The 24,190-nt window shown below is 38.7% G+C and overlaps 3 protein-coding genes and 1 non-coding gene across 4 annotated transcripts; 2 read left to right on the forward strand and 2 right to left on the reverse strand.

Annotated features, from left to right (window-relative positions):
* Positions 1 to 4,903: 4,903 nt before the first annotated feature.
* LOC107765482 (uncharacterized) lies at positions 4,904 to 5,956 on the reverse strand. Its single transcript, XM_016584138.2, has 2 exons — positions 5,585 to 5,956; positions 4,904 to 5,428 (listed from the first exon to the last, which is right to left on the reverse strand). Exons 1-2 carry the CDS (start codon positions 5,954 to 5,956, stop codon positions 4,904 to 4,906), a joined length of 897 nt encoding a protein of 298 aa, XP_016439624.2.
* A 653-nt stretch (positions 5,957 to 6,609) lies between these two features.
* Positions 6,610 to 6,716, forward strand: LOC142173980 (small nucleolar RNA R71). The gene has a single exon (XR_012703344.1). It is a non-coding gene; the product is annotated as a small nucleolar RNA R71 (small nucleolar RNA).
* A 6,827-nt stretch (positions 6,717 to 13,543) lies between these two features.
* Positions 13,544 to 19,537, forward strand: LOC107765472 (4-hydroxy-3-methylbut-2-enyl diphosphate reductase, chloroplastic). Its single transcript, XM_016584127.2, has 10 exons — positions 13,544 to 14,076; positions 15,003 to 15,199; positions 15,949 to 16,128; positions 16,213 to 16,344; positions 16,437 to 16,511; positions 16,597 to 16,702; positions 16,790 to 16,884; positions 18,004 to 18,189; positions 18,269 to 18,355; positions 19,221 to 19,537. The coding sequence occupies exons 1-10, from the start codon at positions 13,815 to 13,817 to the stop codon at positions 19,284 to 19,286; spliced, it is 1,386 nt and encodes a 461-aa protein (XP_016439613.1). The 5' UTR covers positions 13,544 to 13,814; the 3' UTR covers positions 19,287 to 19,537.
* A 787-nt stretch (positions 19,538 to 20,324) lies between these two features.
* On the reverse strand, positions 20,325 to 23,758 carry LOC107765483 (protein DETOXIFICATION 33-like). Its single transcript, XM_075238056.1, has 7 exons — positions 23,372 to 23,758; positions 22,756 to 23,297; positions 22,305 to 22,391; positions 22,161 to 22,217; positions 21,820 to 22,058; positions 20,671 to 20,876; positions 20,325 to 20,496 (listed from the first exon to the last, which is right to left on the reverse strand). Exons 1-7 carry the CDS (start codon positions 23,669 to 23,671, stop codon positions 20,431 to 20,433), a joined length of 1,497 nt encoding a protein of 498 aa, XP_075094157.1. The 5' UTR covers positions 23,672 to 23,758; the 3' UTR covers positions 20,325 to 20,430.
* Positions 23,759 to 24,190: the final 432 nt, after the last annotated feature.

Raw genomic sequence — 24,190 nt, forward strand, 5'->3', positions numbered from 1 at the left:
TCTAAGCTCTCGATATGTGGGACGAGCGATGAAGTAGTCCAATGGCTCCTGAGGAACATCCGGAGCACCTAAGAAATTACATATTGTCGTGACTGAAAAATCTATCAACCGTCCACGAATCGGCACCAGCTGTTCAGGATCTTTTGGATCAAACCCGGCATAAAATTCCCAAACCAGATTGAGATTTATATCCCCTATATTTTTTAACACATAACTCAACCCCAACTCCTTGATGCCTCTCCAAATCGCTTAGTACTTGGCTTGCAGGCAACGCTCATGAATAGCAGCTTCTGGATGTACATGTTTTGGCCTACAGCGCATGTACCAATCCTTAGTGTGTGGGGGTATGTTGTTGAGTCCAAACTCCCGATGTACTTGAGGTTGTGGATGAGTGGCTGCTATAGCTGACATGGCTTGTAGTCCTTCACCTTGACTGGAAGTAGCTTCCCCCCCCCCTTTTCTCTTCTTCGGGAAAGGTACGGAGGTAGCCTTAGCTTTAGACGGAGCAGTGGATGTGGCTTTGCCTTTACCAGTGTCTTTTCTTGGAGGCATATTCGTACCTACACAAGTGAGCATGAATCAGTTTAAGCTGCATTGCAACATGTCAAAACATGGTCTTGCCACCCCACACTTAAGAGTTTAACACATGATTATCAATAATTTCTGAGGTTACTTAGAATTTACCTCATCGTTTCTTAGTATGAGAATCAAGCAATGACACATGGGTGCTTCCTCCAATTTGGAAGCATCGGGCTACAAGTGAGCCACCCCACACTTAAAATTTTAAAGTGGTGCACGACTACATAGCACTGGTCTTATAGTCCTGGAGACTCGGGCTCCAATGAGGACGAAGAATGCCTTTGAGGCATTATGCCAAACACTTAGCATGCACTAGTACCATGGGAGTGCTTGTAGGGGTGAGGGATTGCCTCACCCTCCCAACTCGTCTTGGGAGTTCCGTACTACCACTGGTTCACACAATAGCAACACCATTCCTATGGGGTTCATGGGGTTGGGACACACAAACACATTGTAACAATGAAGAACAACCCCAAAAATTGGGTCCAATGGCATGCATTCACCCAACCCAAAATTGCCAAAAAAAGGAGATAGAAATCATACCTTAGATGTTTAAGAGGATGGATTTGCCTTTGAATTGTTGTTGCAAGTGAAGGAAATAGTAGAAGATTGCTTGTCTTCAATGGGGTTGTGAGGAAGAGCGTTTGGCAGTGTTCTTGCGTGAGTGTGTTTTGTAAGCAGTGGGGTTTGGGCGTTTAAGTTAAGTTTATAAGGGAGGGGTTAAAAGAAATAAGGGAAAAAATTAAAATAAGCCGAAAATAATACTTACCTGGCGACGCGTGTTTGTTGCCTCGCCTTACCCCTTGCGAGGCGAGCTCCAACGCGAGCTCTTGGGCTTGCGGCGCGAGACCTAACGCCAGATGCCCCCCGCTCTATCTCTCGCAAGGCGAGCTCCCTCGCCTTACACCTCGCGAGGCGAGACATAACGCCTGGCCCAGCTCGCTGGGGACCAGGCGACGCGCAGTGCACTGTACGACTTGCTGAAATTACCTGCAAACATGTTAGTACCTAAAAGAAAAATTCTAACTACACTAAAAATCAACTACAATTACAACATTACAACGGGTTGCCACCCATGAAACGCCTGATTTAACGTCGCGGCACGACGCATGCAATCGACATAAGGCTCGCTCAACATTGGTGGCTCTAGCAAATGATTCACCGACACTACTTTCGTGTCATCCATGCGCAAATAATGTTTCAACCTGTGCCCATTGACTCTGAACTTGCGAGAGCCGTATTCTGAAGAAATCTCTACGGATCCGGTGGGATGAATCTCTAGCACACGAAATGGTCCTGACCATCTTGGCTTCAATTTGCCCGGAAACAACCTCAATCTCGAATTGAATAATAGTGCCACGTCTCCCGGCTAAAAATTTTACTCAAGAATATTTTTGTCATGCACTAGTTTCATTCTTTCCTTATATAGCCTTGTACTCTCAAAAGCATGGTAACGAAACTCGTCAAGTTCATGCAGCTCTGTGACTCTCTTTGTTCCAGCGGCCTCCACGTCCAGATTTAATTGTCGTAATGCCTAGAAGGCTTTATGCTCTAACTCCACCGGCAAGTGACATGCCTTTCCAAACACCAATTTATACGGCGACATACCAATCGGTGTTTTGAATGCAGTGCGGTAAGCCCATAGCGCATCATCCAATTTTCTCGCCCAATCAGTCCGAGTAGCATTTACAGTTTTGGTCAAAACACTCTTGATTTCTCTGTTTGACACCTCGACTTGCCCACTTGTTTGTGGGTGATACGGAGTAGCAACTTTATGGCGAACGCCATATTTCTCCAACAGCTTTGTAAAGGCTCGGTTGCAGAATTAGGTGCCTCCATCACTGATAATAGCTCTTGGAGTGCCAAATCGGATGAAGATGTTCTTTCTCAGGAAACCAATAACTGCCTTTGCATCATTTGTTGGAAGTGCCACGGCTTCTGCCCATTTCGAGACATAGTCCACCGCTGTATGTACTTGTAATTATATGAGCTAACAAATGGTCTCATAAAGTCGATTCCCCATACATCGAATATTTCTACCTCTTGAATTGGGTTAATGGGCATCTCATGTCGACGGAAAATATTTCCCGTCCGTTGGCACTCATCACAACTTTTCACCCATATATGTGCATCTATAAACAACGTCGGCCAATAAAAACCTGATTCCAACACTTTAGTCGTTACACCTCCAAAATGTCCTCCATACGGTGAAGCATGACATGCCTACAAAACAGAAGATTGATTTATCTCGGGAATGCATCTCCGGATCATGTTATTAAGACAAATCCTGAACAAATATGGTTCATCCCAGAAATACATGCGACAATCACGAAAAAAAAATTCTTTTGCATAGAGGACAAGTCATAAGGAACAATACCGCTTGCTAGGTAATTTGTAATATCTGCATATCATGGTGTAGCCTCTAGGCTCGTTGCTAAGAGTTATTCATCTGGGAAAGTCTCCATGATCTCCTCTACCTTAACCTTCTTTTCCGCTTCTTCAAGCCTGGACAAATGATCAGCTTGACAAATGATCAACAACTTGGTTTTCTGTTCCCTTTCGGTCCCGGATTTCCAAGTCGAACTCTTGTAGCAGTAGCACCCATCGAATTAGGTGCGACTTTGACTCCTTTTTCTCAATTAGGTACCTGAGGACAGCATGGTCAGTGTAAACAATTACCTTTAGGCCTATCAGGTATGACCTGAATTTATCAAATGCGAACAACACAACTAGCATCTATTTCTCTGTCATTGTGTAGTTCAATTGGGCGCCTCTAAAGGTTCTACTTGCATAGTAGATCGAATGCATGACTTTATCTTTTCACCACCCAAGAACTGCTCCCACAGCATGGTCGCTTGCATCGCACATCAGCTCAAAAGGTTGCCCCCAGTCGGGGGCCACTATGATTGGTGCAGTCACCAGTTTATTCTTCAAATCCTCAAATGCTACCCTGCAGTCATCAGAAAACACAAAAGGGTGATCTTTTTCAAGCAGTTTACACAAAGGGTTGGCAATTTTGGAGAAATCTTTTATAAACCGTCTGTAGAAACCGACGTGGCCAAGGAAACTTCTTATTACTTTGACGGAAGTGGGTGGTGGTATATTTTATATCACATCAACCTTTGCACGATCCACCTCAATGCCCTTACTTGACACTAAAGACTATACCTTCTTGTACCATGAAGTGGCACTTTCCCAATTGAGCACCAGATTAGTCTCCACACATCTTTTGAGTACTATTTTCAGATTCTTTAGACAATCATCGAATGAGTCTCCCACCACTGAGAAATCATCCATGAAGACCTCCATTATGTCTTCTACTATATCTGTGAAAATGGCTATCATGCACCTTTGAAATGTGGCGGGTGCATAGGCCGAACGACATTCTCCGGAAAGCGTAGACGCCATATGAACAAGTGAATGACATTTTCTCTCTATCTTCCGGGGAAATAGAGATCTGATTATACCCCGAGTATCCATCCAGAAAGCAGGAGTGGGACCTCCCAGCCAATCTATCTAGCATTTGATCAATGAACGACAAGAGAAAATGGTCTTTTCGGGTGGCCTTCTTCAATCTTCTGTAGTACATACAAATTCGCCATCCCGTGACTGTTCTTATTGATATCAACTCGTTGATCTCATTTTGCACTACAATTATTCAACCTTTCTTTGGCACACATTGGACTGGGCTAATCCAGTTGCTGTCGGAGATGGGGAAGATGATCCCCGCATCTAACCACTTTATCACCTCTTTTTTCACAACTTCTTTCATGCTGGGGTTTAGCCTTCTTTGATGTTCTCGGGAAGGTTTGTGGCCATCTTCCAGTAAAATCTTATGCATACAAAAGGCCGGGCTGATACCCTTAATGTCTGCAATGGTCCAACCACTTGCAGTTTTGCACTCTATCAATACCTGCAAAAGTTGTTCTTCCTGCACATCTAACAAACCAGATTAGATAATAACAAGTAAAGTTGAGTTAGGTCCCAAGAAAGCATACCTGAGATGAGGTGGTAGTGGCTTCAGTTCCAACTGTGGTGGCTCTTCGATCGATGGCTTAGCTAGAGGGGTCTTTCTTTCTTCTAAGTGAAAAGATTCAATTTCGAGCTCTCTTTTCCAGAACCCTTGGCCTTCAAGAGCCAGCACCCACTCTGCTAAGTCCTCTCCATTTACTTCTTCTAAGTTCGTGAGACAGACTGCTAGAGAGTCTTTAGAGTTCAGAGTCTCATCTTCCTCCTCCAAAATTACATCCACGGCTTCTATGATAGAGCAATTAGCAAATTCACTTGGTCGCCACATAGACTTCCGCACATTGAATGTGATCTCTTAATCATTCAATCTCATTTTTAGCTCTCTAGTTTCACAATCAATCAGTGCTCTCCCAGTGGCAAAGAATGGTCTTCCCAAAATTATGGGAATCTCCTCGTCAACCCGGCAGTCCAGAATGACAATATCTGCTGGAAACACAAATTTTCCAACCTGCACTAGTACATCATCAAGGATATCTGATGGCCTCTTCACTGTCCGGTCGGCTAGCTGTAGTAACATGGATGTGGGTCTTGCTTTTCCAATGCATAACCTTTTGTAGATAGCCAATGGCATTAAGTTTATGTTTGACCCCAAATCACACAATGCTTTAGCAAAAGCATAGCTGCTTATTGTGCATCGGATTATGAAACTTCTTGGGTCTGACAACTTCTCAGCTACGGGTCTCGTCACTACTGCACTACAGGTATGGGTTAGTATAACAGTGGTCAGGTCTTGGAATTTGAATTTGCGAGACATTAAATCCTTCATCATTTTGGCATACCCAGGCATCTCCCTCAAAGCGTCAATCAGTGGAATGTTCACCTGGATTTATTTTAACATCTCCATGAATTTCTTATACTGCTCATCCTTCTGATATTTGGCCAATCTATTTGGGAATGGTGCTGGAGGTCGCTTCCTTCCTGTGATTTGAGTTTTATCTTGCTCAGGCACTGCTTCTACTGTCGTTTCTTGTGCTACCTCAGTCTCCTTTGCAACCTCTTTTTCTTTGCTTGTGCCCTCTTGTGCATGTTGTACCGTCACCACAGTTAACCTTGTTGAATCATCTACCTCAATGGGTACTGGCACAAGTGTTTTAGTTGGTCGGCTTTCGCGAGCAATTTCTTGCTCAAGATCTAGGTCTCTACCATTTCTTAGACTTACTGCCATAAGCTGTTTCGGGCCCTGCTCTATTGGATTAACTTGCGTATCGGCCGATAACGTCCCTTGGGGATGATTATTTAGAGCCATCGAAATCTGTCCTAATTGAATCTCAATGCCTTTTATTGTTGATTCATATGAGTCCACTCTCTCTTGCATTTTTCCATTGGACCCAATCAGTTGTTGCAGCATTCCTTTAATTTCAGACTACCCATCTTCTTGTCTCACTATTTGCTGTTGTTGAGATTGTTGATAAGCTAGCTGCTGATTTTACTAGTTGTATCCTTGTTACCTTTGGTAAGGCACAACTTGACCCTGTGGTCGCATAGTTCCAGGATTGCTGCTATTATTGTACTGCTGTTATGCTGGTCTATATTGCTGATTCTGTTGCCCCAAATTCTCACCACCTTGCCTCTGTCCTCCATAGTTGGCCACATAGTTCATATCTTCCTAATAGTGCTGGTTGTCACTTTCCGCACTCTAGGAGCATGCATATTATTGGTTAATGCGTGGTGTACATAAGCCCCATTAGTCGCGTCAACTATGTGTACATGCTGCTTCTGGCCTGATTCATCGATCTTTTTGGTGAGGATACTCATTTGTGTCATCAGAATGGCTATATTTTCGGCTCTGGAGTTGTTTGGGTACAAAGCCACAGAGTAAACTACAGGAGTGATCGTGGAGTCTCTTGTCATCATCTTGAGTTTTGAGCTATTTTATCAAGTAGGATCTTATATTCTCTGAATGATTTGCTCAAAAATGCTCCCCCCGCTGAAGCATCAACATTGGCCTTTAAGTTGTTTGCCAATCCCATGTAGAATCTCTGCCCCAACATCTGATCTGGAATGCCATGATGTGAACACTTAACCAGCATACCCTTGAACCTCTCCCACGCTTCTTGTAGTGTTTCTGTTGGTCTCTGCCTGTAGCTCAATATCTCATCAATTCGTTTGGCAGTTTTATTGGGTGGGTAGAACTTGTTCACAAATTACTTAACTAATTCCTCCCAAGTAGTGATGGAGTTTATGGGGATTGAATTAAGCCAAGTCTGAACTTCTTCCGTCACCGAGAATGGGAACAGTAACAGCTTTATTACTTCCGGTGTCACATTAGGTTGCCTTTGCATGACACATATCAACAGGAAGTTTTTCAGATGCTGTTGAGGATCTTCAACGTAAGACCCTGAGAACAATCCCTTGTTTTACAACAAATGTAGCATGTTGTTTGTGATTTGAAAAGATTCCGCTTGTATCTGAGGGACTGCAATTGCGGTTGCCATATTTTCGGCGGTGGGTTGTGCCCAATCATACAATGCTGCTTCAGGCACAAGAGGCATCACACCCTGATTGTTCGGGTCATTCGCATTGACTCTATTGATTGGATTTTCTATTCCATCATCCATGTATGGTTCGATTTGTTCGATTGAGTTCTGTTGTTGTTTGCCCTTCTTGTTTGCACGATTCAGTGCCTTGAAAACTTTCTCAGGATCTGATAATACTTCGAACAATTCACCAGTTCTTCAGGAATTTCTAGGCATGCACCTGTAATACCCAAGACTACAAACGTTAGAATTTTAATGTATTCAGTTTAAAATGAAGAAAATTGACTACACTAAGAATTCTAGCACTTCTTTTGGTTGTAATTAATAACACCGTTAACTCCCCGATAACGACTCCAAAATTTGATCAAGCCCAACTATGCCTTATAGAAAAGACTAAGCGGTCGTTGCAAATATAATCCGGGTTATAAGTCCGGAGTCGAATCCCACAGAGAATTAACCTATTAAACACAGCTACTAGACTCGCACAAATTTATGCAATCAATATTCAGAAATATTTAAATAACAAGTTGGATGTTTACTAACTAAATATCACATAAGGAAAATGCAGTAAGTAATAACTAACTACGAACATGTTGTAGACAAGAATTAGAATGATCTAAGGTTAAGATTTCCCCTATTGTCGGAATCCTTTACTCTATATTTCCTATAAATTTGCCTAAGTTTTCTCTACCGATCGTGAGCGCTCTGAGTGTCGTAATTCTCTCTCAAGTAACTACCACAATTTACTAGACATATTCTTCCGAATTATGCTAGCTGGCACTAAGTACGACTCACTCGGATCGCACCAAGGTTTCGTTATTCTTAATCTCACTTTTAAAACCTCCGTATTGATCCCTCATATACGTTAGGAGTGATGTTGTTCAACAACTACCTAAATATGCGCTCTCTTCCGAGTAATACACACTAAATAGGCATAGTCGATTAAGAGTTCTTCAACCAACCACAATAATAACATAGTTGAACAAATAGAGAAAATACTACGGCAAATCTATATTAACGTAACAGGAAAATCATCCTCCAATAGGTTCTATCAAAACTCTAGATTAGGAGTTTAGTTACTCATACTCATAGTAACAATATCCCATGTATTTTGCATAAATAAATTACAAAGTAAAGATGAAAGAATGTAGAAATCGATGATTCTATCTCCCAATTGGTGTTCCACGAGCTATTCTTGCCTCCGGTCGCAAAACTCCTTCAAAGATGGTGTTTTATGTCTATTTATATGTGTAGGAAAAGACCGAAATGACATAGGTCAAGTCCTAGTCAAACCAGGAGACGAAATAAGCCTTCAAAATCTGGAGTTAGCGCGCCTCAGACCATGCCTCGCGAGGCTCCACGCGAGATGCACCTCGCCTAACACTGTGCGGCGCCAGCTCCCACGCGAGCTTGAGTTCGCCTCACCCCTCGTGACGCCTGCTCCTACGCGATCTTAGAGGATTGTGTCGCCAGCTTCCACGCGAGATCAAAGGGTCGCCTCGCGAGCTTCTTCATCTTTTCACTGCTTAATGCATTCTTTCTTCTTTTCACAGTTTTCGAGCACACTTTATTCTTTAAATCTTCCTTTTGCTCTAATTTCATCTCCAATTCACCTACACATAAAATAGACTCCATTACGCACAAATAAAGTGTAGTTTAACATTAAAGCACATAAAATACAAAGTAATTAATGTACTAAAATATTGAATTATAGCCACAAATCAGCCATCCATATGAGTGAAGGTACAAATTTCTTGTCCCATTTAAATATGTTCAATGGATTAATCACGCAACTGGAAAACCTAGGAGAAACAATCACTAAAGTATATAAGGCTATCATGCTTCTAAACTCGTTGCCATCTTTCTATGATAATTTGGCAACAACCATCCTTCATGGTAGAGATACCATCGATTTAAAAGAGGCCATATCAACCATCCTAATCATTGATAAGATGAGGAAAAAGCCCGAAAAGCAGGGCCATGCTTTTATCATGGAAAACAGAGAAAGAAGTTTTTATAGAGCATCGAGTAGCCGTGATAAATCCAAAGCTCGTGTAAAGTCCAGGAACCGATCAAAGGGTAGGAATTGCTACGGTTGCGGTCAACCCGATCACTTCAAAAGAGAGTGCCTAAAGAAAGGTCGAGGCGAGAGCAATGGCCAGAAAAATGATGACAACACAACTGCAGCAGTGCATAACGATAATTTAGTGGTTGGAGAAATGCATGCACTTAGCAAGCCAAGAGTCAGAATGGGTTGTTGACACAACAACATCCTACCATGCCACACCGGTAAGAGAATTCTTCTATAGGTACAAAGTAGGAGACTTTGGGATGGTCAAGATGGGAAATAACAGTCACTCAAAGATTGTGGGAATTGGTGATATTTGTATCAAGACAAATGTCGGATGCACATTAGTCTTAAAAGATGTGCAGTATGTACCAGATCTACAAATGAATTTGATTTCATGGATCACTCTAGATCGAGACGGGTACGAGAATCATTTTACCAATAGGAAATGGAGATTCGCCAAATGATCATTGGTGATTGCTAAAAGAGTTGCTCCCTACACATTGTACAAGACAAGCACTGAGATATATGAAGGTGCATTACATGCGGCTATAGATGATATGCCTACAGATTTATGGCACCGGAGATTGGGTCATTTGATTGAGAAGGAACTACATATCCTATCCAAGAAGTCACTCATCTCATTTACAAAAAGTACAACTATGAATTCTTATGATTATTGTTTATTTGGAAAACAACACAAGGTATTGTTTCAAGCAACTCGTGGAAGAAAATCGAATATACTTGATTTAATATATTTTAATATTTATGGTCCAATGGATGTAGAATCAATGGGAGGTAACAAGTATTTCTCACATTTATTGATGATGCTTCACAGAAATTGTGGGTTTATTTCTTGACAACAAAAGACCAAGTATTTTAAGTTTTTCAGAAATTCCATGCTCTAGTGAAAAAGGAGACATGTCAAAAATTAAAGCGTCTCAGGATAGACATGCGAAGACAGTTCCTGGAATCCCACAACACAATGGTGTAGCTGAAAGGATGAATCATACCATTGTCGAAAAAGTGAGAAGTATGCTCAAAATAGCAAAACTACCTAAGTCATTTTGGGGTGAAGCAGCTCGCACGACCTGTTACTTGATTAACAAAAGTCCATCAATTCCATTGGAGTTTGACATTCCAAAGAAAGTTTGGACCAACAAAGAAGTGTCATACTCTCATCTGAAAGTGTTTGGATGTAAAACTTTTGCACATGTGCCGAAGGAGCAGAGAACGAAGCTGGATGACAAAGCTATTCCTTGTATCTTCATCGCTTATGAAGATGAAGAGTTCGACTACATAGTGTGGGACCCATAAAGGAAAAATATCATGAGAAACAAATATGTGATCTTCAGAGAAGATGTGGTCGGGATTGATAGTGATCAATCAACAAAGAGCAAAAATGATAATGGTACAACTACTAACTTTGTTACTACTCCTATTGTACCTGCATGTAATCCTTACACAAGTGAATAATGGCACATGGAAGGTGTAGATGAAGAGGTTGATGAGTAGGGGGAGCATCCTATTCCACAAGAGGAAGAAGAAGAGCAACAACAACAACAAGAAAAATAATAACTTTTGAGAAGATTTGAAAGAGAGAAGGTAGAGTCCACGAGGTATCCGTCTTCAGAGTATATCATCATCACTAATGAGGGGGAGCCAAAGAATTTTAAGGAGGTGCTATCTCATCCGGAAAAAATCCAGTGGATGGAGGTCATGTAAGAAGGGATGAATTCTCTACAGAAGAATGACACATAAGAACAGGTTGACCTTCCAAAAGGCAAAAGACCGCTTAAGTGCAAGTGGGTCTTTTAGCTCAAGAAAAATGAAAATGGCAAGCTGGTCAGACACGAAACTCGATTGGTGGTAAAAGGTTTCGAACAGAAAAAAGGTATTGATTTTGATGAAATTTTCTCACATGATGTCAAAATGACTTCTATTCGAACAATCTTGAGCTTGGCAGCTAACCTAGATCTTGAAGTGGAGCAGTTGGACATAAAAACTGTGTTTCTGCATGGAGATTTGGAAGAAGAGATCTATATGGAGCATCCATAAGGTTTTGAAGTAAAGGTGAAGAAACACATGGTGTGCAAGTTGAAAAAGAGTCTTTATGGGCTGAAACAAGCACTGAGACAGTGGTACAAGAAGTTTAACTCATTTATGAGAAGTCAAACGTACACAAAGACGTTTTCAAATCCATGTGTATACTATAAGAAATTCTATAACAATAACTTTATCATCTTGTTGTTATATGTGGATGATATGCTGATTGTAGGACAAGACAAAAAGTTGATTGCCAAGTTGAAGGAAGATTTGTCCAAGTCATTTGACATGAAAGACTTGGGTCGAGCACGACAAATTATAGGAATGGAGATTGTCCGAGATAGGACAAATCGAAAGTTGTTGATGTGACCAATGAAGTACATTGAACGTGTACTTAAACGCTTCAACATGATGAGTACTAAACTAGTTAGCACGCCTCTTGCTGGTCATATGAAGTTGAGCTAGAAAATGTATCCTACAACGAAGAAAGATAAAGAAAGCATAAATAAATTTCCATATTCTTCTGCCATCGAGAGCCTGATGTATGCAATGGTATGTACCAGACCTGATATTGCTAATGCTGTCGGTATTGTTAGCAGGTTTCTTGATAATCCCGGAAAAGAACATTGGGAAGCTGTGAATTGGATACTTAGGTATCTAAAAGGAACCTCAAATGAATGCTTGTGTTTTGGGAGATCAGATCCAGTCTTGAAGGGCTATACCGATGCTGATATGGCCGGTGATACTGATAATAGAAAATTCACTAGTGGATATCTATTTACTTTTTCAGGGGAGCTATATCATGGCAGTCTAAATTACAGAAGTGCGTTGCACTTTTAACAACTGAAGCAGAGTACATTGCCGCTACAGAAGCTGGCAAGGAGATGGTATGGCTCAAGCGGTTTCTTCAAGAGATGGAATTGCATCAAAAGGAGTATGTCGTCTATTGTAATAATCAAAGTACAATAGACTTGAGCAATAACTCCATGTACCATGCAAGAACAAAGCATATTGATGTGAGATATCATTGGATTCGTGAGCAAGTGGAGAATAAATCTTTGCAGGTCAAGAAGATTCACACGAGTGAAAATCTTGCGGATATGTTGACCAAGGTAATACCAAGAGACAAGTTCAAGCTATGCAAAAAACTTATCGGCATGAACTTTATATGAAAAACTGGAGATACCTCATTCAGGTGCATGGAGCTGGAGGGGGAGATTGTGGGGTCCATCCCATGAATGTGAAAGGAAGACAAACTTTATTTGGCATAAAGTAACATGCTCCAAATCTATAGGAAATGTGATTTGGGTTGTCGGATTTTTCATTGCTTTCACAAGGTGAATCTTTTACATTTACATTATGATGATGTCATCCATAATGCAAGCAGGGAGTATTGGACGTCTATAAATTGATAGCTCCTGATTCAGTTGAAGATACACCAAAAAGGGAGAGAAAGAGAGTGATTTACAGAGTAAGAAGGGAAATATTCTGTAAGGAAAAATATTGAGAGTTTGAGCGGTATTTGTAGTGAGGTGGAGAAATCAAAAGAGGGTTATTTCTTTCGAGTGTGTAGTGGTATTGGAATATTTTACTCGGTACCATAAATTGTAAAATCCTTGCTATAGTGAAATCAGTTGCTCCTCTCGGGCCGTGGTTTTCCCTTTATTCAGAAGAGTTTTCAACGTAAATACTCGGTGTCCTCGTTTCTCTTATTATTATCGTTGGTTACTATATTTTAGTAATCCGTATTTATTACAATCGTATACCGTGAATATTATTTCTGTGAGAGTTAATTTTCCCAATATGGAGGGGCTTCTTCTTTCCTTAATCCTTCAATATAATAGAAAATTTCAAAAAAGAAAAAAGAAAAAAGAAACACATCTGTGGTTTTGATTATTGAAGATATTTTATTCACCACATTTAAAACACCTTGAATGACAACAGTTCATAGAAACAAGACTGCCAAAATATTAAATGATCAATGTCGAGCTATTCCACAAAGATGAGCTATCTTAATATTCTATTCCTAATTCCAAACGCGACTAAGTCGGCGTTTGGACATAAGAATTGTAATATTCTAAAATAGGAAATTTTTTTTAATTGAAAATGATATTTGAAATTTAGAGTTGTGTTTGGACATGGATATAATTTTGGGTTATTTTTGAAGTTTTGTGAGTGATTTGAGTAAAAATTTTAAAAAATAATTTTTTGAGTTTTTTAAAATTTTGAAATTTTTTAAAATAAATATTCAAGTGAAAATTAAAAATTTTATGAACAAAAGTTGATTTCGAAAAAAGTAATTTTTTGTTTTTTTTAAAAAGGAAAAAAATTATTATGTCTAAACGGGCTGTAAGAATTAGGCTCGACAGTATCAAATGCAGGTCTGGTTACGGATCCTCTTAAAAGCGTAAAGCCAAACTAAAAATATAAAGTATAAAAATTAGGTACTCCACTAAAAAAACAGAAATCGAAATATATAAACGAGAAAAGCATGTGGACATGAAATGTACCAGATCACGAACTTGGCAGGGATAAATTGGCCTTCACCATAGGTGAACATCACCCACTTTGCTCCACCAAACACAGTTCGCTAACGTGCGCACTCTCTATCTCCCATGGCTATTCCTCTCCAGTTCTCTAGTATCTCCATTCGTACAGAACTCTCCTTGCCGGAGACTAGAACTTTCCGATTGCCGAAGTTCTCCGTCGTTAGATGCTCCGCCGGCGAAGCTGCTCCTTCCTCCTCGTCTACTGCGGATTCAGAGTTCGATGCTAAGGTTTTTCGGAAGAACTTGACCAGAAGTGCTAATTACAATCGTAAAGGATTTGGACATAAAGAAGCTACTCTTGAGCTATTGAATCAGGAGTATCAATCTAGTAAGTTCTTAACTCCATATTCATAGCTCAATTCCTTCAGTTTGGAGCTCAAGTTAAGAACTGAACTTAAAATTAGCAAAAATTAGAATCGGACCGAGTTCAGTTTTCTTTCTGTTCCTTGAGATTTTGTCTTTATTTGTAATTTGTTTTTCTTTTTTATGATATATGCATATACTTATTCCTTTCAGAAGAATGTAATTCTCGGCGTGAATTATGTGAATTTCGTGAGTTTTGAAGTAAAATTTACATATAGAAACTTATATATCACGATGTAGCTTATAATGTTTCGTCTGAAAAAATTATGGGTTGACTCCTCAAATAGTGTAAAATGATTTGGAACAAAAGTATATTTTTTGTTTTTCTGTTTTGGTCGCAGAGCCTTTGGTTCACGAGATACACAATTATGCAACTTCTATGATAGACATATTCAAACTCATCTTGGTTAACACCCTATATGAAAAAATATCTTTATCACAAGTCATTTGGACAAAGTTGCGGGGAATTCTTACTTTAGGATCTATTAGCGATCATCAATCATTTGTGAACCAAAGATATTAGAAGGTTTGGGCGTGAGATAAAAAATATAACTAAAAAAATAATTTCAGAAGACTACTCTGAACGTTGTGGCTTAGTAGTAAATGAAGTGGGAGGAGAATCAGGAGGTCTTTGGTTTAAATCCCAGCGGAAGCAAAACACACTTTTGGTGATTTCTTCTGCCTAAGCCCGGTGGGAGGTAGCACGTAGCCGAGGAAATCGTGGAGGTGTGCGTTGTTGGCTTGGACACCACCGTTATTAAAAAAACTCAGAAAACTTGTTTGGGTACAATTCTTCCAAAAGATTTTCAAGAAGACTATGTTAAGTTCTTATATTAGATTGGATGACGAATAACAGTGTTCTTTTTTCCCATTTATTCTCATGAATTTCAGGTGATATCATAAAGAAATTGAAGGAGAATGGATATGAGTACACCTGGGGAAATGTTACCGTAAAACTTGCAGAGGCCTATGGTTTCTGTTGGGGGGTTGAGCGTGCAGTTCAGATTGCTTATGAAGCGAGGAAACAGTTTCCAACAGAGAGGCTTTGGATAACCAATGAAATTATTCACAACCCCACTGTGAATAAGGTCTCTGCTTCTTCTGCTAATCCTTAGATGTGCATGCCATTGTTCCTGATTTTCAGTTTTTATTTATTGTAGGAGGAAGACTGTGAAATTGTATCTCGTTTTGCTCCTTCTTCCCTACTCTGCTTATATCTTGGCAGTTTTAGGAACTACCTCAATATGCCTGACTTTTAGGCTTCTAGAGGTGTTGCATCTATAATAGTTGCTTGCCTCAAATGATTGCAACCTAAGGATAGAATTATTTGAGCCAATGCTTTAAGACATTGCCTTTCACTCTCATGAGATACTGGTTACACACAGACGAGTACCAGCTTCTACTACTTTTTCAGATGCTGGGATCCTATAAATGATTTTGAAAAGGTCCTTCTCACATGTAATTATTACCTCATTTCATGTGTAGATTTTCTCTGGTGCTCCATTCCTCTTCGACAGGTTTGTTTGTCTGTTTCCCTTCTTCTCGGCATGAAAGAAATGAAAAATTGGAATGGGATATGTGAGAAGAAAGGAGTAAGTTATTCATGATGCTGAAGATCGAAAATAGTAAAATTAATCTGCAGAAATTTCAAATTCTGATGTATAGTTGGTGAACATTCTTTGTTTGAATTACATTTCTGATAACCACTTATACCACCCTCTGCGTTTTGTGCTATTATTAGTTTTCTACTCAGGCTACGTTCTGGTTTATGCTGTTTGTCTGTTTGTATTTTCATCTATCTCATGTAAATTTTGATAGATTTCTTTGTGTGGATCAGAGACTAGAGGAGATGGAAGTTAAAAACATCCCTATTGAGGAAGGCAAGAAAATTTTTGATGTTGTTGACAAGGATGATGTTGTGGTTTTGCCTGCTTTTGGGGCCGCTGTTGATGAAATGCTTGTTTTGAGTGATAAAAACGTACAAATCGTTGATACAACCTGCCCCTGGGTAACAAAGGTTTGTGATACAGTTGCTCAAATGAATCTATGGCCTTTTTTTTCATTAGGACTATATTAGATTTCCTCATAATTCTTTGTAAAGGTCTGGAACACCGTTGAAAAGCACAAGAAGGGAGACTATACCTCCATTATCCATGGTAAATATTCTCATGAGGAGACTGTAGCGACTGCATCCTTTGCTGGGAAATACATCATTGTGAAGAACATGGCAGAGGTATTTCAATCTCACATTATGTGTTAATTCTCTCGAAATAGTGAGCTGGGATCTGATCTTGATTATTCTGTGGCAATTTTTCCTTGATCCAGGCAACTTATGTCTGTGATTATATTCTTGGAGGTAAACTTGACGGTTCTAGCTCAACCAAAGAGGCATTTATGCAGGTGCTGTCTGAGTTGTTTATTTGACCTGGTACAATTGCAGTACTTTGCATCAGTACTGATATTTTCTGTGAATTTTTCTGTATAGAAATTCAAAAACGCAGTTTCTAAAGGGTTCGATCCGGATGTTGATCTTGTAAAAACTGGTATTGCAAACCAAACTACAATGTTGAAGGGAGAAACAGAAGAAATTGGTTAGATTCTATTCAGCGTATCACTCCCTAATATAAATTGCCTCCGGGCTGCAATCATGTAGTGATTTAACTTCTTTTGATGTACAGGGAAGTTGGTTGAGAGGACAATGATGCAAAGATATGGGGTGGAAAATATTAACAACCACTTCATAAGTTTCAACACTATATGTGATGCAACTCAAGTAAGTTTTCTTACATCCTCGTGGCCCCTAAATTCCAGTGCAATATATATTAGACGATAAGTATTCAGAGACATCTTATTATATGTTTTTTAATTGAATGATCTGTTCCTTTCTTCCTCTTTGCCTTAGACAGCCTATTTTCAGTCTGGCTCTAAAAAAAAATCTTGTAACAGTCTGTTACAAACCGATTTTCTACATCTATCATTCTGTGTCGCGCACATCCATGTTGGAGTATATTCCTCACGTAGCGTCAACCTTAATTTTTTCAGCAGTATATGGCTGTTCAGATATCATTTTCAGGTCTGTAAATTGCCCAACTATAATTAAAGGTGATGTAAAATGTTGAAGAAGGGTAATTCAGTCTCTACTATCTAGTGTAATTTGTCTATTCCTAGCCGAAACTCCAATGTCTTTTGTCTACGAAAGATACATCAGGAGGCATATTTGTTTGACTGGGGGCCCTTGGGAGAATGGAGGCGAGTGCTGGAGTCGATTCCTGCTTAGGAGTTGTTTCTCTTTCTAAGATATTAGAAAGTGGTTATCAATTGGTATTATCACCTCATGCCAACAAATGACCACAATGTTTTGGTGGAAAATGCATTTTCCTAACGGTGGCTATAGAAGTCGGAGTTTGCTCTTTTCCATTTAGATGGGAGTAATTAATGTAAATTATGGTTGTGAAAGAAAAACTTGCTTTGGTTTCTTTTTCTTCTTCCCATGATCTATGTTTTCCCTCTCGTTTGTACCTCTGATACTTAAGATTGCTTTGTCTATACGTGGATGTGGCAAGGTACGCATGCCGTAACATGCTCGTGCAAGACAGCATTAATTAGACATTAATAATACATGTCAAAGTTTCTCTTGCTGCTGGCACTGGAAGGGTGAATATTTTGCAAGGCCTTCTACAAGTCCTGTTGTTATTTATTAATTTCATTAAAAGTCGTCTATTGTTATTTGTCTTTGGAAGAAGAAACAGAGTTTGTTGCATGAAGGCCCGAGTGCTAGATGGATTCTTTCTTACTAAACCACTCCAGGGCCTTCTGTATTTTTCTGTATAGTATCACTATTTCTCGAAGTCTTCTCAATGATGTGGACCTAACTTATCCTTACGTATATCAGGAGCGGCAAGATGCAATGTATAAGCTGGTTGATCAAAAGCTTGATCTTATGTTAGTGGTTGGCGGTTGGAACTCAAGCAACACTTCACATCTTCAGGAGATTGCGGAGGAGCGTGGAATTCCCTCATACTGGATTGACAGTGAGCAGAGAATAGGTCCTGGAAACAGAATAAGTTACAAGTTGCTGGTGAGCTGACATATACACAGATTTGCAACTAAAAATTTGAATACAGTATTCTGGTTCTCACAACAGCTTATTTTAACAGCATGGTGAGTTGGTCGAGAAAGAGAACTTCTTACCCGAGGGTCCTATTACAGTTGGGGTGACATCTGGTGCATCCACCCCCGATAAGGTAATTATACTGAAGCTGCCAATATGGTTGAGCTTCCTTCTCTTTTCAAGCTAATCAGGAGAGTCGATAATGTTTGGTTTTGCATATGCCCGATCTTAATTAACCTTTATATTCTTCCACTCCAATAACCAAAAAGAAAGCTAGTTCATTAGTAATAATTTATAATTAACTCTATTGACAAGGTGGGTTGCTCTGATGGCAAGCACCCTCCACTTCCAACCAAGAGGTTGTGAGTTCGAGTCACCCCAGAGCAAAGGTGGGTAGTTCTTGGAGGGAAGGATACCGAGGGTCTATTTGGAAACAATCTCTCTACCCCAGGGTAGGGGTAAGGTCTGCGTACACACTACCCTCCCCAGACCCCACTAGTGGGATTATACTGGGTTGTTGTTGTTGTTGTTGTTGTTGTTGTTATAATTAACTCTAATTTTCTTTATTTTTCAATCAATTTCAGAAAATATTAAACAATAAGAAGAAGAACCCCATCCCTCGCTTTTCCTTTTTCATCCCCATGTTGCCACACGGGGAAAAACATGGAGACAAATAAAATGAGTCATGTCAACTTGTTCCGACCTAGTATAATAAGGTCGTGAGCTTATTCGTACTTCAGCTTTTCATCCCATAAAAAAGGTCCTAACGGCTTGTTACGATTTAGGACAATAAGCTCATAAGCTTATTCTTACTGCATCATCGATTTATTTATTTTTTTTATTTTTTTTTAATCCTTTTCCTTCTATTTTTGTGCTGCATCCGAGTGATGAACTTCCAACTTATGAAGCTGTTGGTAAACACATTGACATATCGATGTTTATGCTAGCATAATTGGCTTTAGCATGACCACATTTATCATGAGAAATGGACTTTGCAGGTTGTTGAAGATGTCCTTATAAAGGTGTTTGATATCAAGCGCGAACAAGCCTTACAATTGGCGTAAACCAGATTGGAACTCCAAGACGATAGGGGTGCGGGGATTTGGTTCAAACTCACCCCCTCAAAAAAACTAAACTATATGCATTCTTGGATGTGTATAACTCAAGCCATTTAACACTATCTGTCCACTGCCCAGCTTTCTGTAGTAATGTAAACCCTGCAGAATCATGTAATTTGGCGGGGAGTAATGTAAGGCCGTTTAGAAATACAGTAGTAGTCAGTTCTTGGAATGAGAAGATTAAAATACACTACTAAGCAGAATCTTCTTCAACAACAACAGCAACAAACTAAGCAGAATCTTCTACATGATAAAATTAGTCTCAAAGCTAAATGTACTAAAAAGCAAGAAGAGTAACATTTTCATAATTTGTTGATGTTAGAAAGCATAAATTATAAATTTAACAAAATAAAAGGAGCAAAACAAACAAATAAAATAACAGCATGTTTTCTATGGACTAAAAATTTTCAGTTTTTTTAAAATTACCCCTAGTTAAAACTGTTCTTTTTCTTCCCTAGATAGTTTAAATAACTTTTGGTTCGTTATGGATGTTGTTGCCCTAGTAATTCATGGAACGTACGAAGGTGTATCCATAGCAGCAGTTCTTAAATGGACAGGCAGCCTTTGATTTGCAGCAGACTTATGATCTTGACTGGATTTCACATAGTACATTGTCCTACATTGTCAAGGACTAATTTAAAATTTAAATCCTGACTAGGTTGCCCGGTTTTCGGTTTTCTCTTTTTGTATAGCAAAAAAGAAAGATCTAGCTAGACACAAAAATTTAGTAGGCGTTTGCACAATATTTGGTTATACTTGCATTAGCCATTAGGATAGGTTGACTACATCACACCCTTAGGGGTTGGCCTTTTCCCGAACTCTGCGTGAATGTGGGGTGTTTTGTGCACAGGGTTAAATTCGAGAAAAGATAGTATTTGAAATTGAAGTAGAAAAAGAGTAATTATAAAACGAAACCAAGTCTAATCCAAACTATATGTTTATGTTTACCCAAAAAATAGAGAAAACGAGAGTTAAAACTGAAGGGGAAAGAATTGAAGCTAGTTTATGATTAATTAGTTTACTCGAAAAGTCTGCTGACTTCTCCCAAAATTGAGTATAAAAATTGAGTATATGATTAAATATCCGCTACTCACGAGCCTTGCTGAATCTCCATTTGGCCACCAAATGTCCTCACCCTTTCCTCAGCTTGATGCGCCTGTAAATTTTTTACACTATCAGATCTAATTACGGATAATTAACTAGACTCCCTGCTAAAACATGTTTATACTATTAATGTAAAATCTTTACGACTCGGTGTATATAAGTTTAATCCCAAAAAAAGCACCTGTCTTTTTACCTATTGATTATACTTAAAAAATCTTAACTTTACCTCTCTGTGCCAATTCGTGCGACCAATAATAGCAAAGAGGATGATGGTTTGAAGCAAGCTGCCACCAAGCATTGCAGACCAGACTCCCTGAACGCCAAGATTAAATTTGTAGCCAAGAATTGCTCCTATTGGCAGTCCCAAACCATAATAACATACAAAATTTACTATGGCCACTAGAAACTGCCATCCTGCTCCAATAGCAACCCCTGCAAATATTTTCATTCCACGGATTCAAGATTTTAGATTTATGGATTCCAATCATAGGCAAACGGGTTAAGTAGAGGTGTCAAATGGACGGGGTTGAGCCGATTTTGGACGGGTCCAAATGGATTGAGTCAATAATGGCAGAAATTAAAAAATAGCCGGATTTTATTTGAAAAATAGCCACAGTTTCAAACGTAATCGAAATTTAGTCATTTTTCATATAAAGATAAATCTGAACGAAAACACTGTTCAAAATCCGGAAAATATTCCAGCATAATATACTGGAGTTCCAGTATAATATACCGGTCCGGTATAATATGCTGGAAGTTCATACACAGGTGTTCCAATCTCCAATATATTATGTTGGAACTTCCGCGTGTTGGAGTTCCAGCATAATATGCTGGAAGTTCATACACAAATGCACCAATCTCCAGTATATTATGCTGGACCGGTCCATGTTGCAACAAAATAGTGGCTATTTTTCAATGACTTTGCAAACGGTAGCTATTTTTGAATTACCAGTCCGAAAACTGGCTAGCCCGTACTAATTTTACATCAATAATTGATCGCCCAAAAGTTATTTGGTGGGTCATAACCCAATCTGCTCAAATCTTATCAAGCTTTACTTAATATATATTATTTTTTTATGAATTGTATAATTACTAAATAAAACTTTTTTCTTTTGTTATGGTCATATATAACATATAAACCAAAATAAATTTTAAGATATTTTGGCAAAGTTACTTGTGGATCAATTTGGGCTAAAAATCAGCCCAACATTAAATGAATTAAAATAAGTTGAGTCAAGATGAGTTGAGTTCAATAAATGGGCGGTCAATAGCCAGACCAACCTTGGGTGGGTTGGACGGATCATTTGGGCTTGGACCAAATTTGATCGGGTGTCAAGTCTTCTACTAATTAAAAGAGAGGTGCAAAAATACATACCATGAAGAACAGGTTGGATGCTGCTAATGAAGATGGTTAATGCAAGAATAACACCCAACTTAGATGTCTCACTTATAACATTTTGCTGTTTTGAGAACATTCTTGGGAACTGATTTTTTGTGGCCAATATCATAACTGAAAAAACAACTCCAAGTATTGCTGATGTCAAGACATTGACTGCAACTGTGAATTTTGCAGCTTTTGGATTTCCAGCTCCTAGTTCATTTGAAACTCTCACACTGAAATTTTAGAACATAATATTTTGCAAAATTAAGCCAAACTAATCCCACTATAGTATCAATTACAAATATAACCAAAAAGACATGTTTAAAACTGCTAACCTGGCTGATACACTGAAACCAAGGGCAACCATTAGTGTCCATACTTGCAAATTCATGCTGCCATTTCCAGAAAAGTACTAAGGATTCAGAATATGCTAAAAAACAACGAGGTTGATATTGAGTGGATTTAGGGAATATATTTACCATATTGATATTGAGTCAACAGCAATTGCAGCATTTTTCAAGCCTCCTACAATTAAGATCACTGCTGTATAGTACCATACCTCTAAACTGCCATCATTAGATCCATTCATCAGAAAAAAAACGATATGATTCAGAGTATGTTTGGTATGACGGAAGTCATTTCCCATGAAAAATGGAAAATACTTTCGGAGAAAAATATATATTAAAATAATATTAGCACATGGAAGAGTGGTTGTGATGAAACTTGTGCGTATTACGTGTTAGTTGGAGCAAATAATATGAAGTTAAACGTCAAGATAATTTTAAGAAAAATGACAAAAATATTTTCTGGTAACCAAACACTAGAAAATAACTTAGCGATGGAAAATATTTTCGTGAAAAATGACATCCGTCATTACCAAACACACCCTCAGATGTACTAGAGCTAAATTAGCAGTCATTCACCACTTACCATAACATAACTGCTGAGGCAATTGAGAGCTTCAAGAATTTGGTTAATGATTTGAAAGCCAAAAATGAAAAACCAGTCCATGCCTCAGGAAACCAACCACAAACAATGTAAATAATCTTAGCCACAACCAAAATCCAGTAAGATATATTCCCAGCTATAGCAGCACCAACAAGTCCCATACCAAACTTTGTCACAAAAATCCAATTCAACAGCACATGAAAAGCCAATGTCAACATTGAACTAAAAGCCATGAACCAAACTTTGCTCTGAGCTTGAAGAAACTTCTCTGTAGGATAATTCAATGCACTTGCAAATATTTCAGGAATTATCCAAACTGCATATTTACCAGCAAGATCAGATATGTTTGGATCTTGATGTAAGAGGTTCAGTATTTGAGACGAGAAAACATAAACCGGTGTCAAGAGCAATGCTGTAACTATACTTATAATCCATGATCTTTGCAAGTAAATTCCAAGCATGTTGAATTCTCCAGCCCCAACTGCTTGACCACATAGCGTTTCGAGTGCACTTCCTAATCCTAACTAATATCCATAGAAAAACTTTTAATCGTTTATATATAAGTGCCACGAGAATGTTATTAATTTTGATAACGTACCATAATTCCGTGTACAAAGCCAATTAGAACATTTTGAACTTCAGAGACTGCAGCAAGTTCAATATCTCCAAGTTGTCCAACAAAAGAAGCAGTGACTAAGTCCATTGAAAATACAGACACTGAAGTTATAATAGCTGGTCCTGCTATGTGCCACACTTTCTTGAATTCAGCCCACCATTTCTTTGTTAAATTTTTCTTTTTTGGAAAGTATATTACTTTCTTCCATATTTCTGAAGGCTTTTCTTCCATTTTTAGAGACTCCCTTGACAGTTCAATGTCACTTCTGTTGTAGCAACACATTGTGTCAGATGTCTTACGGCTCGAACTATGTATATATGCAAAAATTATTTTAAAATGTGCACATATGATTAGATCATATTCGTTCTGAATCCATTGACTCTAGATTTTGGATTCGTCTATGTTCTTGATTGATCCCTCCATTTATCAATTTAAAATAATAAATAAGAAGAGTGGGATAATATTTTCTCTGGTTCTTTGACATGAAGTTTTAAATGCAGAGTTTGTTAGTTTTTGACTATTAGTCTATTGCAGTGAAATGTATGTATTTTGTCACATCTGTATTGAACTCTGTCTCCACAACAACCAAATTAACTACATGATTCGTACTGCAAATTTAGCTGTCAAATATTTGAAATTTCCATTGTTCTATCTAAGCAGATCTATCTCTTTCCTACAGCAGCTTTACTAGTCTTTTTTTTCATTGAATTATTAAGTAAGGTAAGAATTTTGGTCTAGTGGACGCCTATGTTGACTTCATCTTATTCTCTTATTAACTTTTTTCAAAAAAGACCCTCAAAT

This window comes from Nicotiana tabacum, chromosome 19 (genome assembly GCF_000715075.1).
Source record: "Nicotiana tabacum cultivar K326 chromosome 19, ASM71507v2, whole genome shotgun sequence".
Lineage (NCBI taxonomy): Eukaryota > Viridiplantae > Streptophyta > Magnoliopsida > Solanales > Solanaceae > Nicotiana > Nicotiana tabacum.